Raw genomic sequence first — 15110 nt, 5'->3', positions numbered from 1 at the left:
AGAAGAGGACTCAGATGGTCGGAAATATAACAGGGGCCGACTGCTTGTAAGGCAGCTATGCTCACCACTGTACCACCATTGGTGGGACAAAGGCTTTTACAGCAAAGTCGGCAATTCACCTGGGTATTGAGACTGAAAAGAGCCCTGCATTCATAAAGTCAATGGGGCTGCCTCACTTCATCTACCTGTGACGTTATACAACGTTGCCCAGGAAGTTGAGATTTGCAATGTGACAACATACACACGGAAGTGTCTTCTTAATCAACAATTTGTGTCAAAGCATCAACTGAGAGGCTGTGCCTTTTAATGAGCTGAACCAGAAATGTCTCAGCATGGAGGTTGTATGGTGAGGCCACCAAGTGGAAAAGTGTCTTTCGTTGTTGGCAGGGTTCGAACCTGCGTGGGAAGACCCCAATGGATTTCTAGTCCATCGCCTTAACCACTCGGCCACAACAACCTACAAGACAGTATTAAACCGACTTTCACAAATTCTAAGAACTGTCTCAATGGCTGCAAAAGAAAGTTGCTGAGTGTACTTCTCTGTAACACAGTTGTTACATTTTGCTTGCCTTAGTTATACTTGGTGTATTCTTTCATTTGCTCGATGTATGTTCAGATTGCCAAGATGTTTTACTCAAAAATCCTTTAACAGTGACCATAATACCTGATGGAGATGCGGGGGATTGAACCCCGGGCCTCATACATGCAAAGCACGCGCTCTACCACTGAGCTACATCCCCCACAAATACTCACAAATAGTCTTTCTTTCTTCGAGATGCCTAAATAAAAGACAAAATATGACAAAAGATGATGGATGTAGGTTTATAAATGCCCTTGTATAGTAATGTGAAATGCAACTGTGAATTTTAGAAATTAAGCTTGGGAAAACTTATATATTCTTTGCTTGTTTGTACATTAGTTTAATCCAGTTTATATAATTTTCCCCAAACCCGTATCTATGTAATACCTCCCACAAAAAACTATGCTCCACCCGGTCAAACACTTTTTCCAAATCAATCCCTAACAAAATCCCACCCTCTTTATTCACGAAGTTTTTTACTACAATAATGTTATCATTTATATCCCTACCCGGTATACTATATGCCTGTGTTGTTGAAACTATTTTATTGACTATCCCTTTCAGCCTGCTGGCCAGGACTTTGTAGTCCAGGTTCAGCAGGCTGATCGGCCTATAGTTCCCCGGACTCTCTTTTTTTTTTTTTTAGATCAGGGTAATCACTCCCTCTGAAAAGTAATCGGAGACTGCATCCTTCCGGGCCATGTCCTCAAAGACTTGTAATAGGATTGGAGAGTGTAGCTCAGAAAAACTCCTATAGAATTCAGCTGTAAATCCATCCGCACCTGGGCTTTTGTTGTTTTTAAAACTTTTCATCGGTTCTTCAAGGACTTTGCTTCTCATACAGAGAGCTGTAAAAATCATGCGCCACCATTAGCAGTTCCCTGCTCCCACTCACCAGCTTACCATCCCTATTCAGTTTCTCCATGTACTGCTTTTCCTGAGCTACTCTCTCCAGCCCCAGGAAGACTGCAGTACTCCTCTCACCTTCCAGTAGATATTGGGAGCGACTCCTGATAGCGGTGCCCTTGCACCTTTTGACCTCAAATTCATTTAATTTATTTTTTTAAAGCCTCGTAGCTTTCGCTACCATGGGCCTTATTGTTTTCCATTTTTACAATTTCTATGTTTAACAGTTCGTTAATTCTGTTCCCTTCCCATGTTTCCTCCCATTTTTTGTCTTTACTATTATATATATTTACCTTATAGTATTTTTTTTCATTTTTATATCCTCCTAGTAGGATCCTCCACCAGTTTATCCCCCACCACCTGGATATCCTGCCCACACTGCTTTATAATTTTTATCATTTTATTTCTATATATTTTATCCCCCAATAAGCAGTTGTTTAGACACCAGGTGCCTCTGCCTTTTTCCCCCCTTCTCAGTCCCCAAGTTTAAAACCAAGAGCGCATGATTGCTCCATACATTGAAAGTATATTCAGTTTTTCCCCACTTCTTTAATGAGCCCCGAGGCTGCCAGGACTAGGTCTATGCGGGACTGTTTAAGTACCCCCATAACCACCTGCCTCCTTGAGTAGGCTCTCACGCCAGAATTAAAAACGTGCGAAACATCCACCAGGTTTTTTATCGTCATTAGTTCTTTTGGTACCCGCGAAACTCGCCACCCTATCGGGGTGGGCCCCAACCTCTGGGCCCCTCCTAACACGTCTTGGACCTGGTCTCTCTGCCTCGACGCGGATTGAAGCCTGCCTCTCACTGGCACCAGCACGCCTACTGGAGTCTCTGGCACCACCATCTCCGCCGCTGCAGTCTCTGGCTCCTTCGCTGCACCTGCCGCCTCCTCACCAGTGGCTCGCGCCCTGGCTCTCTCCCGATCAGTCTGCCCCGGCCTCCCCACAGTATCAGTTGTCGTCTCCGGCACTGGCACCACTCCCGCTGCTGTCACTGGCTCCACCACTGCTACAACTGCCTGCCCCAGCGTCAGCCCAGGGCTGGAGTCCATTGCCTCCCCACCAGTCAACAGGTCCTGCTCGGTTTCAGGTTCCACATCGTAGCTGCCACCGCCTTCCTCCTCACTCGCCTGGGCCTGCTCCTCGTCGGCTCCGGAGCTGGAGGAATCTGCAGAGCTGTGCAGGTCGATCAGCTCATTCTCCTCCCTCTCTGTCACGGGGCATGATGAGGACTCAAGCGCAGACAGTCAGGTGTGGTGAAAAAAGGGTTTTAATGACCAACCAAAAACAAACAGGGAATCCAAGGACAAGACAAGAGACGAGGGGGGAAATCCGGCAGGACAAGGCAGAGCAGGCAGACTGGGAAACCGGGAACAGGACGAGCGAAACGGGCGGGTAGGTAGGAAACAAACAATGATCTGGCAGTGGGTGTGTGTGAGGTAGGGGTTTAAATAGTGAAGGAGGCAGAGTGAGCAGGTGAGAGTAATGAGCTGATGAGGTGAGTGTGACTGGCAGGTGCACTGAATGAACTGATTAGGTGAGTGAGGAGCTACAGAAATAAACACAGAGACACAGAACACACAGGGCAAAGCCTGATCGTGACACTCTCCTTCTCCTCCACCACCACCCTCTCACCCTCACACACAATTTACCAGAGTCATTTTACACTGTTTGCACTTCTGTCTCTTTTTCTCAGTGCATTCCCTTGCAATATGTCCCTGTTTGCCACAATTGTGGAACACAAACTCAGGGCATTCTCTTAATATGTGGCCCGGCTGCATGCAGCCCCTGCATATTTTTGCCTGCCCGTCGTGTAAGATTGCACAGGGATTGCACACGGTCTGTAAATCTGACTCTCATGTAGTGAGTCCCGTCAGTCACTCTTGAGCCAGGCCACATCCTCCGCCTGATTGGGGAGATCGCCATCATTCCCCAACTAGCCAGCTTTGCCAGGATGCACTCATCCGATATATAGAAAGGCTAATTTAAAAAAGAGACAATAAGTTCATTGTTTGTAATCTCTTTTGCATGGACCCGGGTCTCCCCAATTTTAAACCCCTCCATCAGTTTTTCTTTCAGGGTCCGTACGGTCATGGAAAACCTGGAAAAGTCATGGAATTTTAAAATGGTTATTTCCAGGCCTGGAAAAGTCATGGAAAAAAATAATATCCCAAAAGTTTTGGAAAAGTCATGGAAATTTGTTATATTCATATTTTCATGTCGTTCATTTAGGCTGAGTTTTAAATAATTAATATGCTTTTTAAAGAAATACGCTCAAAATATAAGCAGGCATATCCCAGATAGCAGTCGACTCCGGGGCGCATGCGGATCCGCCCTGGAGTCGACGCTCTCATACCAACTGAAAAGTTCGGTGGCCATAGTGATAGCAACAGTAACTCAGGGAAGCGGTCGGGAGAAAGCACACTGCCAGGGAAGTGTATATTTAACCATGCTTGGCTACACATGGACAAATACATGTCATGGGTTGCAACAGACAAAGACCCGGGACGAGCAAAATGTAGGTTGTGTGGTGGCAAAACATTCGACATTTCAAACATGGGAGAGGCGGCATTAGCGAGCCATGCTAAAGGAAGCAAACACCAGAGCGCTGCTGCTAGCAAAGCTACAGCAACCTCCATCACCGGCTTTCTCACCACAGCGAGGGCAACTGCTACGACGAGCAGCACGTCTCTCTCTACGGCTACCAAGCAGGTGTCGATAACCGATGCTGTAACAAAAAATGAAGTCCTAACTGCGGAGGTAATGTGGGCACTAAAGGCAGCCAATTCGCATTATTCTTTTAAATCATCCGAAGATGCCAGCCTGCTCTTCCAACGAATGTTCCCCGATAGCCAGATTGCGACACAATTTGCTTGTGGCGAAAGCAAATGCGCATATCTCTGCTCGTTCGGGCTCGCTCCCCACTTCAAGAGTCTCACGTTGTCCAACGTGTTGAAGCAAAGGGCCTATTTTATGCTATTTGATGAAAGCATGAACCACTATTTACAGTCTAAACAGATGGATTTGCACGTGAGGCTATGGGATGGCGCCGATGTGAAGACCAAATACATCGGCTCTGAGTTCAACTGCCCTCGATGTCGTTGGGAAAATGACCAACCTGCTGTCAGAGATTGGAGTCAACAACCTAATCCAAATCTCTATGGATGGCCCGAATGTGAACTGGAAAGTGTTCGAAATACTCCAGAAGAGTGTGCAAAAGGATGTGGGAAAGTCGCTTGTCAACATTGGTTTGTGTGGGCTGCATATACTCCACAACGCATTCAGAGATGGATGCAAATCTACAGGTTGGGAAGTTGATCACGCACTCTCCAGCATTTACTGGCTGTTCCACAACTGCCCTGCTCGTCACGAAGATTTCGTGACGGCAACTGGTTGCCGCACCAACATGCTTCGATTTTGTAATCACCGATGGATCGAAAATGTCAATGTGTCGGAACGAGGAATGCTGCTCTGGCCGCACGTAAAATCCTACGTTGAGATGGTAGGAAAAGGTGAACTACCCAATCCAAAGGTGAAGTCATTTGAGGCTCTGAAGGACCGCTGCGCAGATCCTCTCTTCACCGTGAAAGTGGCGATCTTCAATAGCGTTGCAAGAGAAGTCACTCCATTCCTCACCGCCTACCCAACGGACAAACCCATGCTTCCTTTCCTCAGTGAGGACATGTTCAGACTGATGAAAGGTAAGCATAAACATATTTTGAAGGCATACATGTTCATATTTGTTTTAAACATATGCATATAATATATATATATAATATATAATGCAATAAAACAACATTCTATTTTGGCTTTTAAATATGTCTTGTAACATTTTGACAATTTCAATTAGTCTTGGAGTAATATGTTGGATGAATGTAATAGGTTAATAGAACACCGCCACATAACTTGATGAGAAAAAATACATTTCTTTGTAGAGCAACTTTAAAACTTTCTCTGTACTGTACCTATTAAAATGTAGAAGGTGGGTTGGGAGGGACCCTCCCTCTTCTAGTGTAATGAGGGTTCATTTTAGTTAATCTGCATCTAGAAAATTTATTTATGAATTGTGTACTATTCACTTGTTTGGTGTGTCTGATCAGATACACTGATCAGTGTATCATACTCACACATGACCTATTATTTTGTGGATTTGCTAATTAAGAGTGATCAAAATGAAAATGTGAAATATTTGAAATTAATTATTATTTTCATGTCAATATTTGCAGGGCTCATGGGACGATTTCTGAAGGAAAAACCCCTGAGTGAGGCCACCTCCACACTGAAGCTCCTCCATGTTGCTTTTCAGGACAGCGGTCTGCACAAAGACGTTTCCAAGATTGACATTGGATTTGCAGCAGAAACGACCCTAAACCAACTCAAGTCTTCCAAGAAGATTTCAGAGAGGCAGGTGCTGGAGATCAAGATGGACTGTAAGAAACTCTTGATCACCCTGACTGAGAAGCTGCTGAAAAAGGGTCCAGTGCATCACCAACTGGTGAGAAGCATGCAGTGCCTTGACCCAAGACGCATGGCTGTGTCCAAGGAGCTGTGCGTGCCTCAAATGAGAAAAATGTTGCACACACTTGTTGAGGCCAAACATGTAGATGAGTCAGTGTGCGATGACATCCTCCGAGAGTTCAGTGAGTTTTGTGACTCAGCTGCTCATCAGGCCAACTTCAGGGAGTTTGACCCCAAGACAGACCGGGTGGACACCCTCCGGTACGAGACAATGGGGTCGAGACCATCATTTTCCAGAGTGTGGGATGTGGTGAAGGTACTGCTTGTCCTGTCTCATGGACAGGCCAGTGTTCAGCGTGGACTCTCAATCAACAAGGAAATGATCGTAGAAAATCAGAAGGAGAAGTCCCTGGTGGCTCAGAGGCTCATCGTCGACCATGTCAGGTCTGTTGGGGGCGTAAACAAGGTTGAGATCACCAAAGAGCTGTTGCTTTCAGCTGCAAGAGCCAGGCAGAATTACCATGGGTACCTGGATGAAGAGAAGAGAAAGAAGGAGGCAAGGCATTGACCTGAAGAGAAAGGCACTCACAGATGAGCTGGATGACTTGAAAAAGAAGAGGGCAAGAATGGAGACTGATATTAGCGCACTTCAGAAATCAGCAGATGAATATGCTGAGAAAGCAGAAGCTACAAGCAAACTGACCTTCATCACCAAATCCAACAGCTTCCGCCGAACTGCAAAAGAGAAGAAGGTATCTCTGCTGGAGATTGAAAAGCAGATAGATGCGAAGCTTGCAGAAATGAAACGCTAAGCTGGCAAGTTCAGTTAAGGTCCCATGGACAGTAAGAGACAAGAAAGCACTTTTTTTTTTCTCTCATTACAACTTGGTCAGGTTGCCACTAGCTATTCTCTCTCACTAGCCTCTCAAGGGGACAGAACTGTGTCTGTGTGTGTGTGTGTGTGTGTGTGTGTCAGTCAAACACAAAAAGAAAGTGCTTGTTCTGCGAATGTTGTTTTATAAACCTGTTTAAATGTTAAATAGTTTGTTGATTTATGGTCAAAGAGTTAGTTGCCAACTCAACGTTTTGTTAAAATTTGCACTACAAAAGGGAAAGCAATGTAGTAGCTGGATGCTACCTACTAAAGCTCTTATTGATGTGTCAGTGTTGTGAATACCTGTCAACCAGAGTATATTTATAAATGTTTATTCTCTTAATCAAACTATTGTCTCATTCATTTGTGTCATTTAAGGTATACTGTATGCTTGAAATCTCATTGTTAGTTTAAATACGACATTTTCTCACTTTTTCATGTATTACACCGAGATTTCACAAAATGTTTGGTCATGGAAATTTGATTTAAAGTCATGGAAAAGTCATGGAAATCCATTAGTCAAAATGTGTATGAACCCTGTTCTTTGCCCTTCATATCAGCCATTGTCAGTTCAAATTTTCTGGGTGAGAGAACCTGGCACGCCATCAGCGTCCCGCACAGCTTCTGCACGTGCGTTATCAGCCACATTGCCCCCATACTCTCTCCACCCTCCAGCTCTACGTGTACCATAAGCTGCTTCAATGTGTGTGCCTGTCTCAGTTTTTCCGCAGCTTTAGTAGCTGCTCTCTCCACGCCATTCAACTCAGGTACATCCACTTGGGCCGTCACTGGGCCAGGCCGGGTCTCATCTCCGTCAGTCCTCCGTGTGTTAATTTCCGTATGGGTCGTCATCAGGCCGGTCCGGGTCGTATCTATCAGTCCGCTCATCGTGGGGATATCCATTCGGGTTGTCGGTAAGCCAGTCCTCGTCCTCTCGTATTCTCCGTTCATCGTTGGGGTGTCCTTAGGGGTCGTCGATAAGCCAGGCCAGGTCTGTTGCGCCGGAAGGTCAGTCATCTTGAAAAAAAAGAAAAGCGCTCCTTAAACAAACAATTGTAAAAGGAGGAAAAACACGCCGAAAAGGCGGACTAAACACTTCCCCCCTGAACAGTGAAGCACTGACGGGGGTACTGTAAATGAACACTCAACCAAACAAACGAAAAACTACCAACTAGGGCATGTAAGAAAACGAGGAAAGAGTATGAAAGTAGGAGCAAAAAAAAAGTGAGCCTCCTCAGAGGGACACTCTCAGCCTTGTGGACTCACAATGCACTCTGGCGTCAGAAACAATCAGAGAGGCATGACCGTAAGCAACTTTGTCTCCAACACATAGTCCTTTAAAAGCTGTCAAAATGTGCAGTCATTTTTAGTACATTTAGGACACGTTTATGTTTAAGAAATCTCATTTTATGTTCAAAGGGACCCCGATTTTAAAAAATGAAGCAGTTCTTTGAGTGGTCAAGAGAGTAGGGTGAATGGTGAATTACACTTTACTTTTCTTCACAGAGAACTCTGACCTGTTGGGTGGAACCGGCTTGAAAAGACTCAAATACGAACAATAGTAGGTCAATTGCAAAATCTTAACGAACCTAAACCAGTTCATTAACATTCCAAAAATAAGAAAATATTGATATTCTATTGATTGATTCTCTTTTCCCTTTCTTACCGTTACCCACCTCTTTGTATGCATCTCTTCTTCAATCTTGCCTTTTTCTCACATATTTCTCAAGTGAATCAGCAGTGTCCTCTGCCTTATGGAGAGAGAAGTGGAAAAACTTACAGCACCTGGTATTCCCAGGGGGTCTTCCATACAAGTACTAACCAGGCCCGACTCTGCTTAGCTTCCGAGATCGGGCGCGAATTGTTTTGTCTTTTTATTATCAAAAATAACATTATTTCATTTTTTACAACACTCAAATGACAGACTTTTTTTTTTTTTAAAGCATTCAAAGCCCAATCCGGCAGCTCGCAGGACCCCAAAATGTGATTAATTCACACTTGACTGCAAACATTTCAGATGCCAGACATTATTTCCGAATGGATTGAGTCACAGCTGCTGAGTAATTGACTGACAGCAAATATCTACTACACTTAAAGCCTCTCCTGTATAGCTCTAAGAATTCCCTTTAAAGGGCAGAACAGTGCCACTTTTTTTTCACTAGCCAAAAATGCTACTAGCGCAGTCCTCGTTAGTATAGTGGACAGTATCTCAGCTTGTCACGCGCCTGGGGGCCGAAAATAGTGAGCCTTAAATCTCTTAACTTTTCCCATTCATTCTCTATGGTAGTTCTTATCACTATGGGTGTCATATATTTCTGGCCACAAGCGTGATTGTGGGGGCGCCGTTTCCCCCTTTGAGTGACAGACGTCCCATCACACAGACTACAGTAAACAACCTTTACACGGAGTTTTATCACGGCTCTATCTTCGGACAAACAGACATATCAAACGTAAGTACGGCTCATTGTTTCTAGTACTAAATGAACGCTTCTCAGTTGTATTTGTGGCTAAACTGTTTTAATAGTTTGCTTACGTTTTGTTGTTTAGCATTGTCATGTTGTAACTCTGTTGTTAGCCAACGTAACGTTAGCACATCTAGGTTACGTATGTGACGTTGTGATTATTTGCTGTATGTATGTAACGTTCTATTTCAGCATTAACAGTGTCCATTTTAAATGGGTAAATCTATTTGTCTATTATCTATATCTGTCTGTCTGTGTGATATATAATGCTGTTAACTAGTTATTATAAATGCTGATCAGTGTTAACATGAGGCACTCTGTATATAAACTACGTTGTGTTTGGCTGAGCACAGGAGATAATGAAGAGGACCATCAACTTCTTCCCAGGAAGGACGGCGGTGTCCTTCAGGAAGGCTCCATCGGGCCATCGGTGGCAGGACCCCTCTGATGAGGCCGTGAGGATTAAAAAGACCCATCGCTTCAGGACAAGTCTCCCGCTCAGAGACATTATCAGGTGAAGACCAACGGTCTCACTGTGGTCCTTCAGCAGGGAGGTGATGTGTCAGACCGACAGGGGGTGATGGGAGACTACGTGCTGCAGTTTGGTAAATACAAGGGTAAGAAGAGCAAGTCAGCGGTGCAGCTTCTGTCACCAACCTCTGAAGCAGGGCCCCAGCAGCCCTCATGTGCACAGCAGCTTCCCCGGGGTGTCAGGGAAGAACATCTACTGCCCCCCCAGAGTCTTCTCCCTCTACAAGGACCAGGACATGGTGACAGAGAAGACCTACAGAGACTTCTCACAGTCTGACTGTTATGAGGCTGAGAGGGAAAGATGGATGGCAGAGAGGAAGTGACCACCAACTCACCTCACTAGTAGAACTAGTATAAATATGATTATTACATTAGAATAAATACTATCATTTAGTTAGACATATTTAAAGCACTAGCATAAATACGGTTTGGATACGGACATTTGAGAACCTGAAATCAGATCATGTTTATTGTTTCAGCACTTGTTTAAGGATACACCATCTACTGTATATACTGTATATTTAATTTACTGTTCATTTGGTTTATACGTGATGTTTTAGGGGGGTTTTGTTTTAGTACATTTTAGTATTCAGTTGTATTTCTTCAATAAAATATCTTGAAAGCATCACCATCACTCTGACTGTCTTTACTTTAGGGGTAGTAATACATAGAATATTAATTATTCAAACATTTATATATGCTCAGCTGTACGCTTACACATCTTGGAATAATATTTGGAGATTAGTATCTTATTTGCATAATTACTTCAAAATAATTGATTCCATCTTGATTCTTAGATGTGAAGCACTTTGTGTTGATGCATGAATGCTATTACAAATAAACTATCATTATTTTTGTATTATGGACACATTCTGTAGCTAATCATTTGAACTAAATACTGGAGGTATAGTTTGGATAATGTGGGAATCGAACCAACTCATGTTGGAAGGGCTTCTGGTCACAAAAATGTCTTCTACAGGTATATGCGGCTGGCCTCCGCATGTTAGGCGAACGTGATAACCACTACACTACGGAAACTGCTGAAGATGACTTTTATGCACCTGCCCAGGCTTAATGCACCATTCACACTGGACTGCAAACATTTCAGATGCCAGACAACATTATTTCCAAATGGATTCAGTCACAGCTGCTGTGTTATTGAGTGACAGCAAATGTCTACTACACTTAAAGCCTTCCCTGTATAGCTCTAAGAATTCCCATGAAAGGCCGGAACACCGGCACTTCTTTTTCACTAGCCAAAAATGCTACTAGCGCCGTCCTCATTCCGATTCGTGTAAGAAGTTGCTGAACAGCATCTCTTCAAAAGACAAAGCCAGGCCCACTGTTCAGAAACAGAGCTCTGGGGACACGGCAAAGTACCATGTGTTGTGGCAGGACCTCACCTTCATCCTGTCCTTGTTCGTGAAGGCAGTTGAGGAGGTTAATATCTGCAACTTACTCAAGGTTCGCGTTTTCATGAACAAGTTCGGTCAGAAGGATCTAGACACTGTTGAGGTCAGTGATTTTGTGGATCCAAATGTCAGCTCGATGTCTGTCCACTTTGCTTGTAAATTTGTTGCCAGGGACCCTGACACCCATATCCTGTTCTCCAGGTATGGATTGCAAGTCCTGGTGTGTCACGGGGCATGATGCAGGACTCAAACGCAGAGCAGGCTGAGTAGCGTGAAGCAGGTGTTTATTAACACAAATAGGAATAGTTACCATACACAACAGGGAGTCCAAGCACAAGACAAGAGACGAGGGGGGAAATCCAGCAGGAACTAGACAAGGCAGGCAGACGGGGAAACCGGGAACAGGACAAGACAAATGGGCGGGTAGAACACAATGATCTGGCAGAGAGTGACTGAGAGGCAGGGGTTTAAATAGTGGCTAGAACAGGTGAGGAGAGTTGTGCTGATGAGGGAGTGCTTGATTAGTGATCAGGAGCAGGTGAAGGGAGTTAGACTGGTGCTGAGGGAGTAGCCGACAGGTAGAGTGAGGAGCTACAGAAAGACACACACAGAACACAAGGCAAAGCCTGATCGTGACATGGTGGGTGTCAGGGGAACACTGTTCTCCACTCTGGGAATCCATGAGGCAACACATTTTCAGAGCAATTTAGACAGCAGTGGAATGGATGTGAGCCAGCCAACTAAGTGTGTTGATGGCTTTGGCAAGACTTGAAGGGAAAAAAAAAATATATATATATACATAGTATTTAGAGTAAGGAAACATGGAAATCAAAAATATAAGGACCTGGAGGGACAAGTTAAAAAAGTATGAGAAATGTTAAGCTGAACCTGTTACACGCTTCGTCTCCCCCGTTCAGTTCTTCTTCACTGGCATGCGTTTCCTCCACATCTAAAGTGATGATGTGTGGTCTTTGCAATGTGCTGGAGTCAACAGTTTAAGGGGACATGCCTTTATCAGTGGAATCCCAAACTATGGTTAACAATGTCCAAACTATGCAAGAATAAATAAGTGAGAAAAAAAATGTGCATAATAGTAACAAACCTTTCTCCACAGGTGCTGGCATGTACTTCAACAAAATACTCAGGAAAGTCTGAGCACAATGGACAGGCCACCTTTATAAAACCAGAAAGCAGAGTACATTTTTAAGTGAAATGGCCAGAGGCAATATGTTTTGCCATCTGAAATAATGTCACTGACCAGCAATGCATAGTTTTTTACCTTAGCATCCATTTTGTGAGAGGTTATACAAGGGAGCACACCTGGAGATGCCTATAATAAAATGTCAAAAGGCTGTCAATCGATCACGCAGACAATGAAAATAGTTTATACAAATAGCTACGCATGAGCGAGCTTACATTCCCATGATTGCTCAAAGCTGGAGACTCCTCACAATCGTCATGGTCCAAATTCTGAAACAGAGTGATGATCAAAACAGGGATACAGGGAATAAGGACAATAAGGACCCACCGCATAGTTAACTGTGACAACATTACCGGTTCAAAAGAAGAACAACTTTCCGGCTGACATTCCATCGCATGCAAAGCCAGCAGCTGAACAGGCAAGTTCAGATGACAACTGGCACATCGCGCTTTTGGCATTTTTTCAAACTCCTTGGATGAGTAGGGCAAGGGGGAGGTGTCCAAGGTGTCCTGGATAGGCATAATATAGAGACAGCTCTTTCCCCCAAAAGCTTTGGTAAGGTAGGCCCCTGTGTATCCTTCTGCCTCAGGTGCCAAAACACTCAGTTTCCGCTGGCCTGATCCTCCTATGTGATAGCGTGTAGAATTGTGTACAGACAAAAAGTGTTTTTAGTTATTGTAATGAGAACATGTAAACCAGCCATTATAAGAGTAGTAGAATGATATTACATGTTATTCAACTGCTGACAAATTACACCACACAGTTGAATTTAGTAAGAACATTCCGTCTTACCAGCAGCCTTATGGAGCATCCAGGCCCCTTCCAGTGGTACCATTTTGGAATATGTCTCCATCAGTATCATTGATATCTATGTGGAAAGGGGAAAACAAGTGTGCAGTTACTACTGTAACCCTCCCCCATGTCCTCTCTGTTCAGGTAGACTTGTTACAGGTACTATTTCATTGGATTGGCAAATGAAGTTTTTTAAAGGGGCACATCTCTACCCCTTGATTTTACCTGGGAGTGGTCAGCAGTTTCCGGAATACCTATAGTCCTCCTGCCAAGTCCAGCCCGAAGAAGGAGCATCTCATCAGAGGACTTCGGTGTATGACCTGTGCATTTATTCAGCAGAAAAAACTGGATTGACGTTGACCTGACAGCCCTTCTTTTGGGAGATGGCGTATAGCTTTTTCCAGATTTGAACAGCCCAGGGAAAGCCCTGAGGAGTTGAAAGGAAATGTGTAAGATTAAAAAGGCACGAAGAAGCTGTTGTATAATATATCAATTCTAAAAATTCTCGAGAGCTAATGTTCCAATTTAACAAGACCCTGAATTATAATTGATTGAGAAGTTAACGCAAAGACCCCTCAGTTGAGGATGACAACGATGTACCCTCACACTGATCATAAGAACAAACTTAATTTCCTACAGCAGTTCCAAACCTGGCCATATTGTGCTCCACTGTATTTCCTGCTGTAGGACAGCCAGGGGTCCTCTGCTGCCACCCCTGGGCTACCTGACGCTGCCTTGTTCCAGCCTGCTTCCTACTGCCAAGGGCAGACAGCGGCTGTCCCTGTGTAGCAGGCTGTCTGTTGCCTACTGCCCTGAACCTGTACTTCATCTGTGAAAATAATTCAAAACTTGTCTATAAGACCCTAGGAGCTAAATATACTGAGCAATACATTGAAGATAGTAAGTCTATCTAGATCATATTGATTTATACATTAACAACATAGTTCCCAGGCCTGCAAATAATATGAACTATAAAGGTGTCATTGAAACATAAAAGTGCCTCCGCCCGCCATGTTTATGTCATCTTGTATTGTTTTAAACAGCTGTACAGAAGTAATCTATATAGCTTATGGAAATGGAACATGCTGTCTGCTATGTCATCTCACACAAGTTTCACAACATACTTGCGGTTTTGAGAAGATGGCTCATCTTCTTTAGCCAAGGCACTTCTTAACAAGTCTACAACACGCCTGGCAGCATTTTGTAACTCTGCCTGTTATACAGATATAAACAAAATATAGTAGACTTTTACAATCACAACATAAACACACACTGGTTAGCTAAGATTAGGTAAACTACACCGTAATAGCTAGCTAGCTATTTAACGTCAGTTTTACGCAGATTTGCTAGCTTCATGTTGCAGGCAGATAGCCGTTGCACAGTCTTCTGATGGCGTGTAGTAACCCAATGTAAGATATTCAAATTATCTTAGTTAACTGTAAAGCAAAGAACATGATAAACTATGTTACACCAATCACGCACTAAATAAATAGCTTTTAGAAGATATACGTTACCTCTTTGTGGTCGGCCATGCTTCGTACTGGCTCCCCCGCTTTCTGTAATTATAGGCCGATCGCAAACCACCTTTATACCACCTACTAGCAACTGTAGTTCAGTTAGATGTAGAGATACAATGGTGACTGGGTCCGCCCACTTACTGTCAAAAAGAAAAACTACTCGCTCGCGAGCAGGGTAAAGTTTCGCGAGCGAGCAGGTTCAAGGTTCGTGAGCGACTTTTGCTCGCGGAGTGATGTAAAAGCGCTCGTCAAAGTAAAATATGCGCGCGCGTGGATCTCATTTGCGCTCTCGGATTTTGACAGTGATTTGCCTTCATACTCCATCCCAGTGACTATTAGAGAACTGCAAACATACAGTTAATTTAAAGCTCAAT

General features: G+C 43.9%; 1 protein-coding gene and 2 non-coding genes across 3 annotated transcripts; all 3 read right to left on the bottom strand.

Moving 5' to 3' along the window:
* Positions 1-375: 375 nt before the first annotated feature.
* On the bottom strand, positions 376-457 carry trnas-aga (transfer RNA serine (anticodon AGA)). The gene has a single exon. It is a non-coding gene; the product is annotated as a tRNA-Ser (tRNA).
* Positions 458-668: 211 nt separating this feature from the next.
* Positions 669-740, bottom strand: trnaa-ugc (transfer RNA alanine (anticodon UGC)). Its single transcript has one exon. It is a non-coding gene; the product is annotated as a tRNA-Ala (tRNA).
* Positions 741-12054: 11314 nt separating this feature from the next.
* On the bottom strand, positions 12055-14636 carry LOC116397924 (uncharacterized). The gene is made up of 7 exons (XM_031873833.1): positions 13445-14636; positions 13220-13295; positions 12781-13052; positions 12643-12696; positions 12506-12556; positions 12314-12399; positions 12055-12070 (listed from the first exon to the last, which is right to left on the bottom strand). The coding sequence occupies exons 1-7, from the start codon at positions 13511-13513 to the stop codon at positions 12055-12057; spliced, it is 624 nt and encodes a 207-aa protein (XP_031729693.1). The 5' UTR covers positions 13514-14636.
* Positions 14637-15110: the final 474 nt, after the last annotated feature.

The sequence above is a fragment of the Anarrhichthys ocellatus genome, unplaced genomic scaffold, assembly GCF_004355925.1.
Source record: "Anarrhichthys ocellatus isolate YVR2014 unplaced genomic scaffold, GSC_Weel_1.0 scaffold75, whole genome shotgun sequence".
Classification (NCBI taxonomy): domain Eukaryota; kingdom Metazoa; phylum Chordata; class Actinopteri; order Perciformes; family Anarhichadidae; genus Anarrhichthys; species Anarrhichthys ocellatus.
Note: the sequence above shows the minus strand (reverse complement) of the source record. Positions and strands in the feature narration are given on the sequence as shown.

Excerpts from the sequence above, each read along its gene's own strand:
- LOC116397924 (XM_031873833.1), bottom strand. The coding sequence starts at position 13,513 with ATGCTCCTTCTTCGGGCTGGACTTGGCAGGAGGACTATAGGTATTCCG. Across the intron at positions 13,296-13,444 it reads AAACTGCTGACCACTCCCAG|ATATCAATGATACTGATGGA; the intron begins GTAAAATCAAGG and ends CTTTCCACATAG. Across the intron at positions 12,557-12,642 it reads CTTTGAGCAATCATGGGAAT|GCATCTCCAGGTGTGCTCCC; the intron begins GTAAGCTCGCTC and ends ATTTTATTATAG.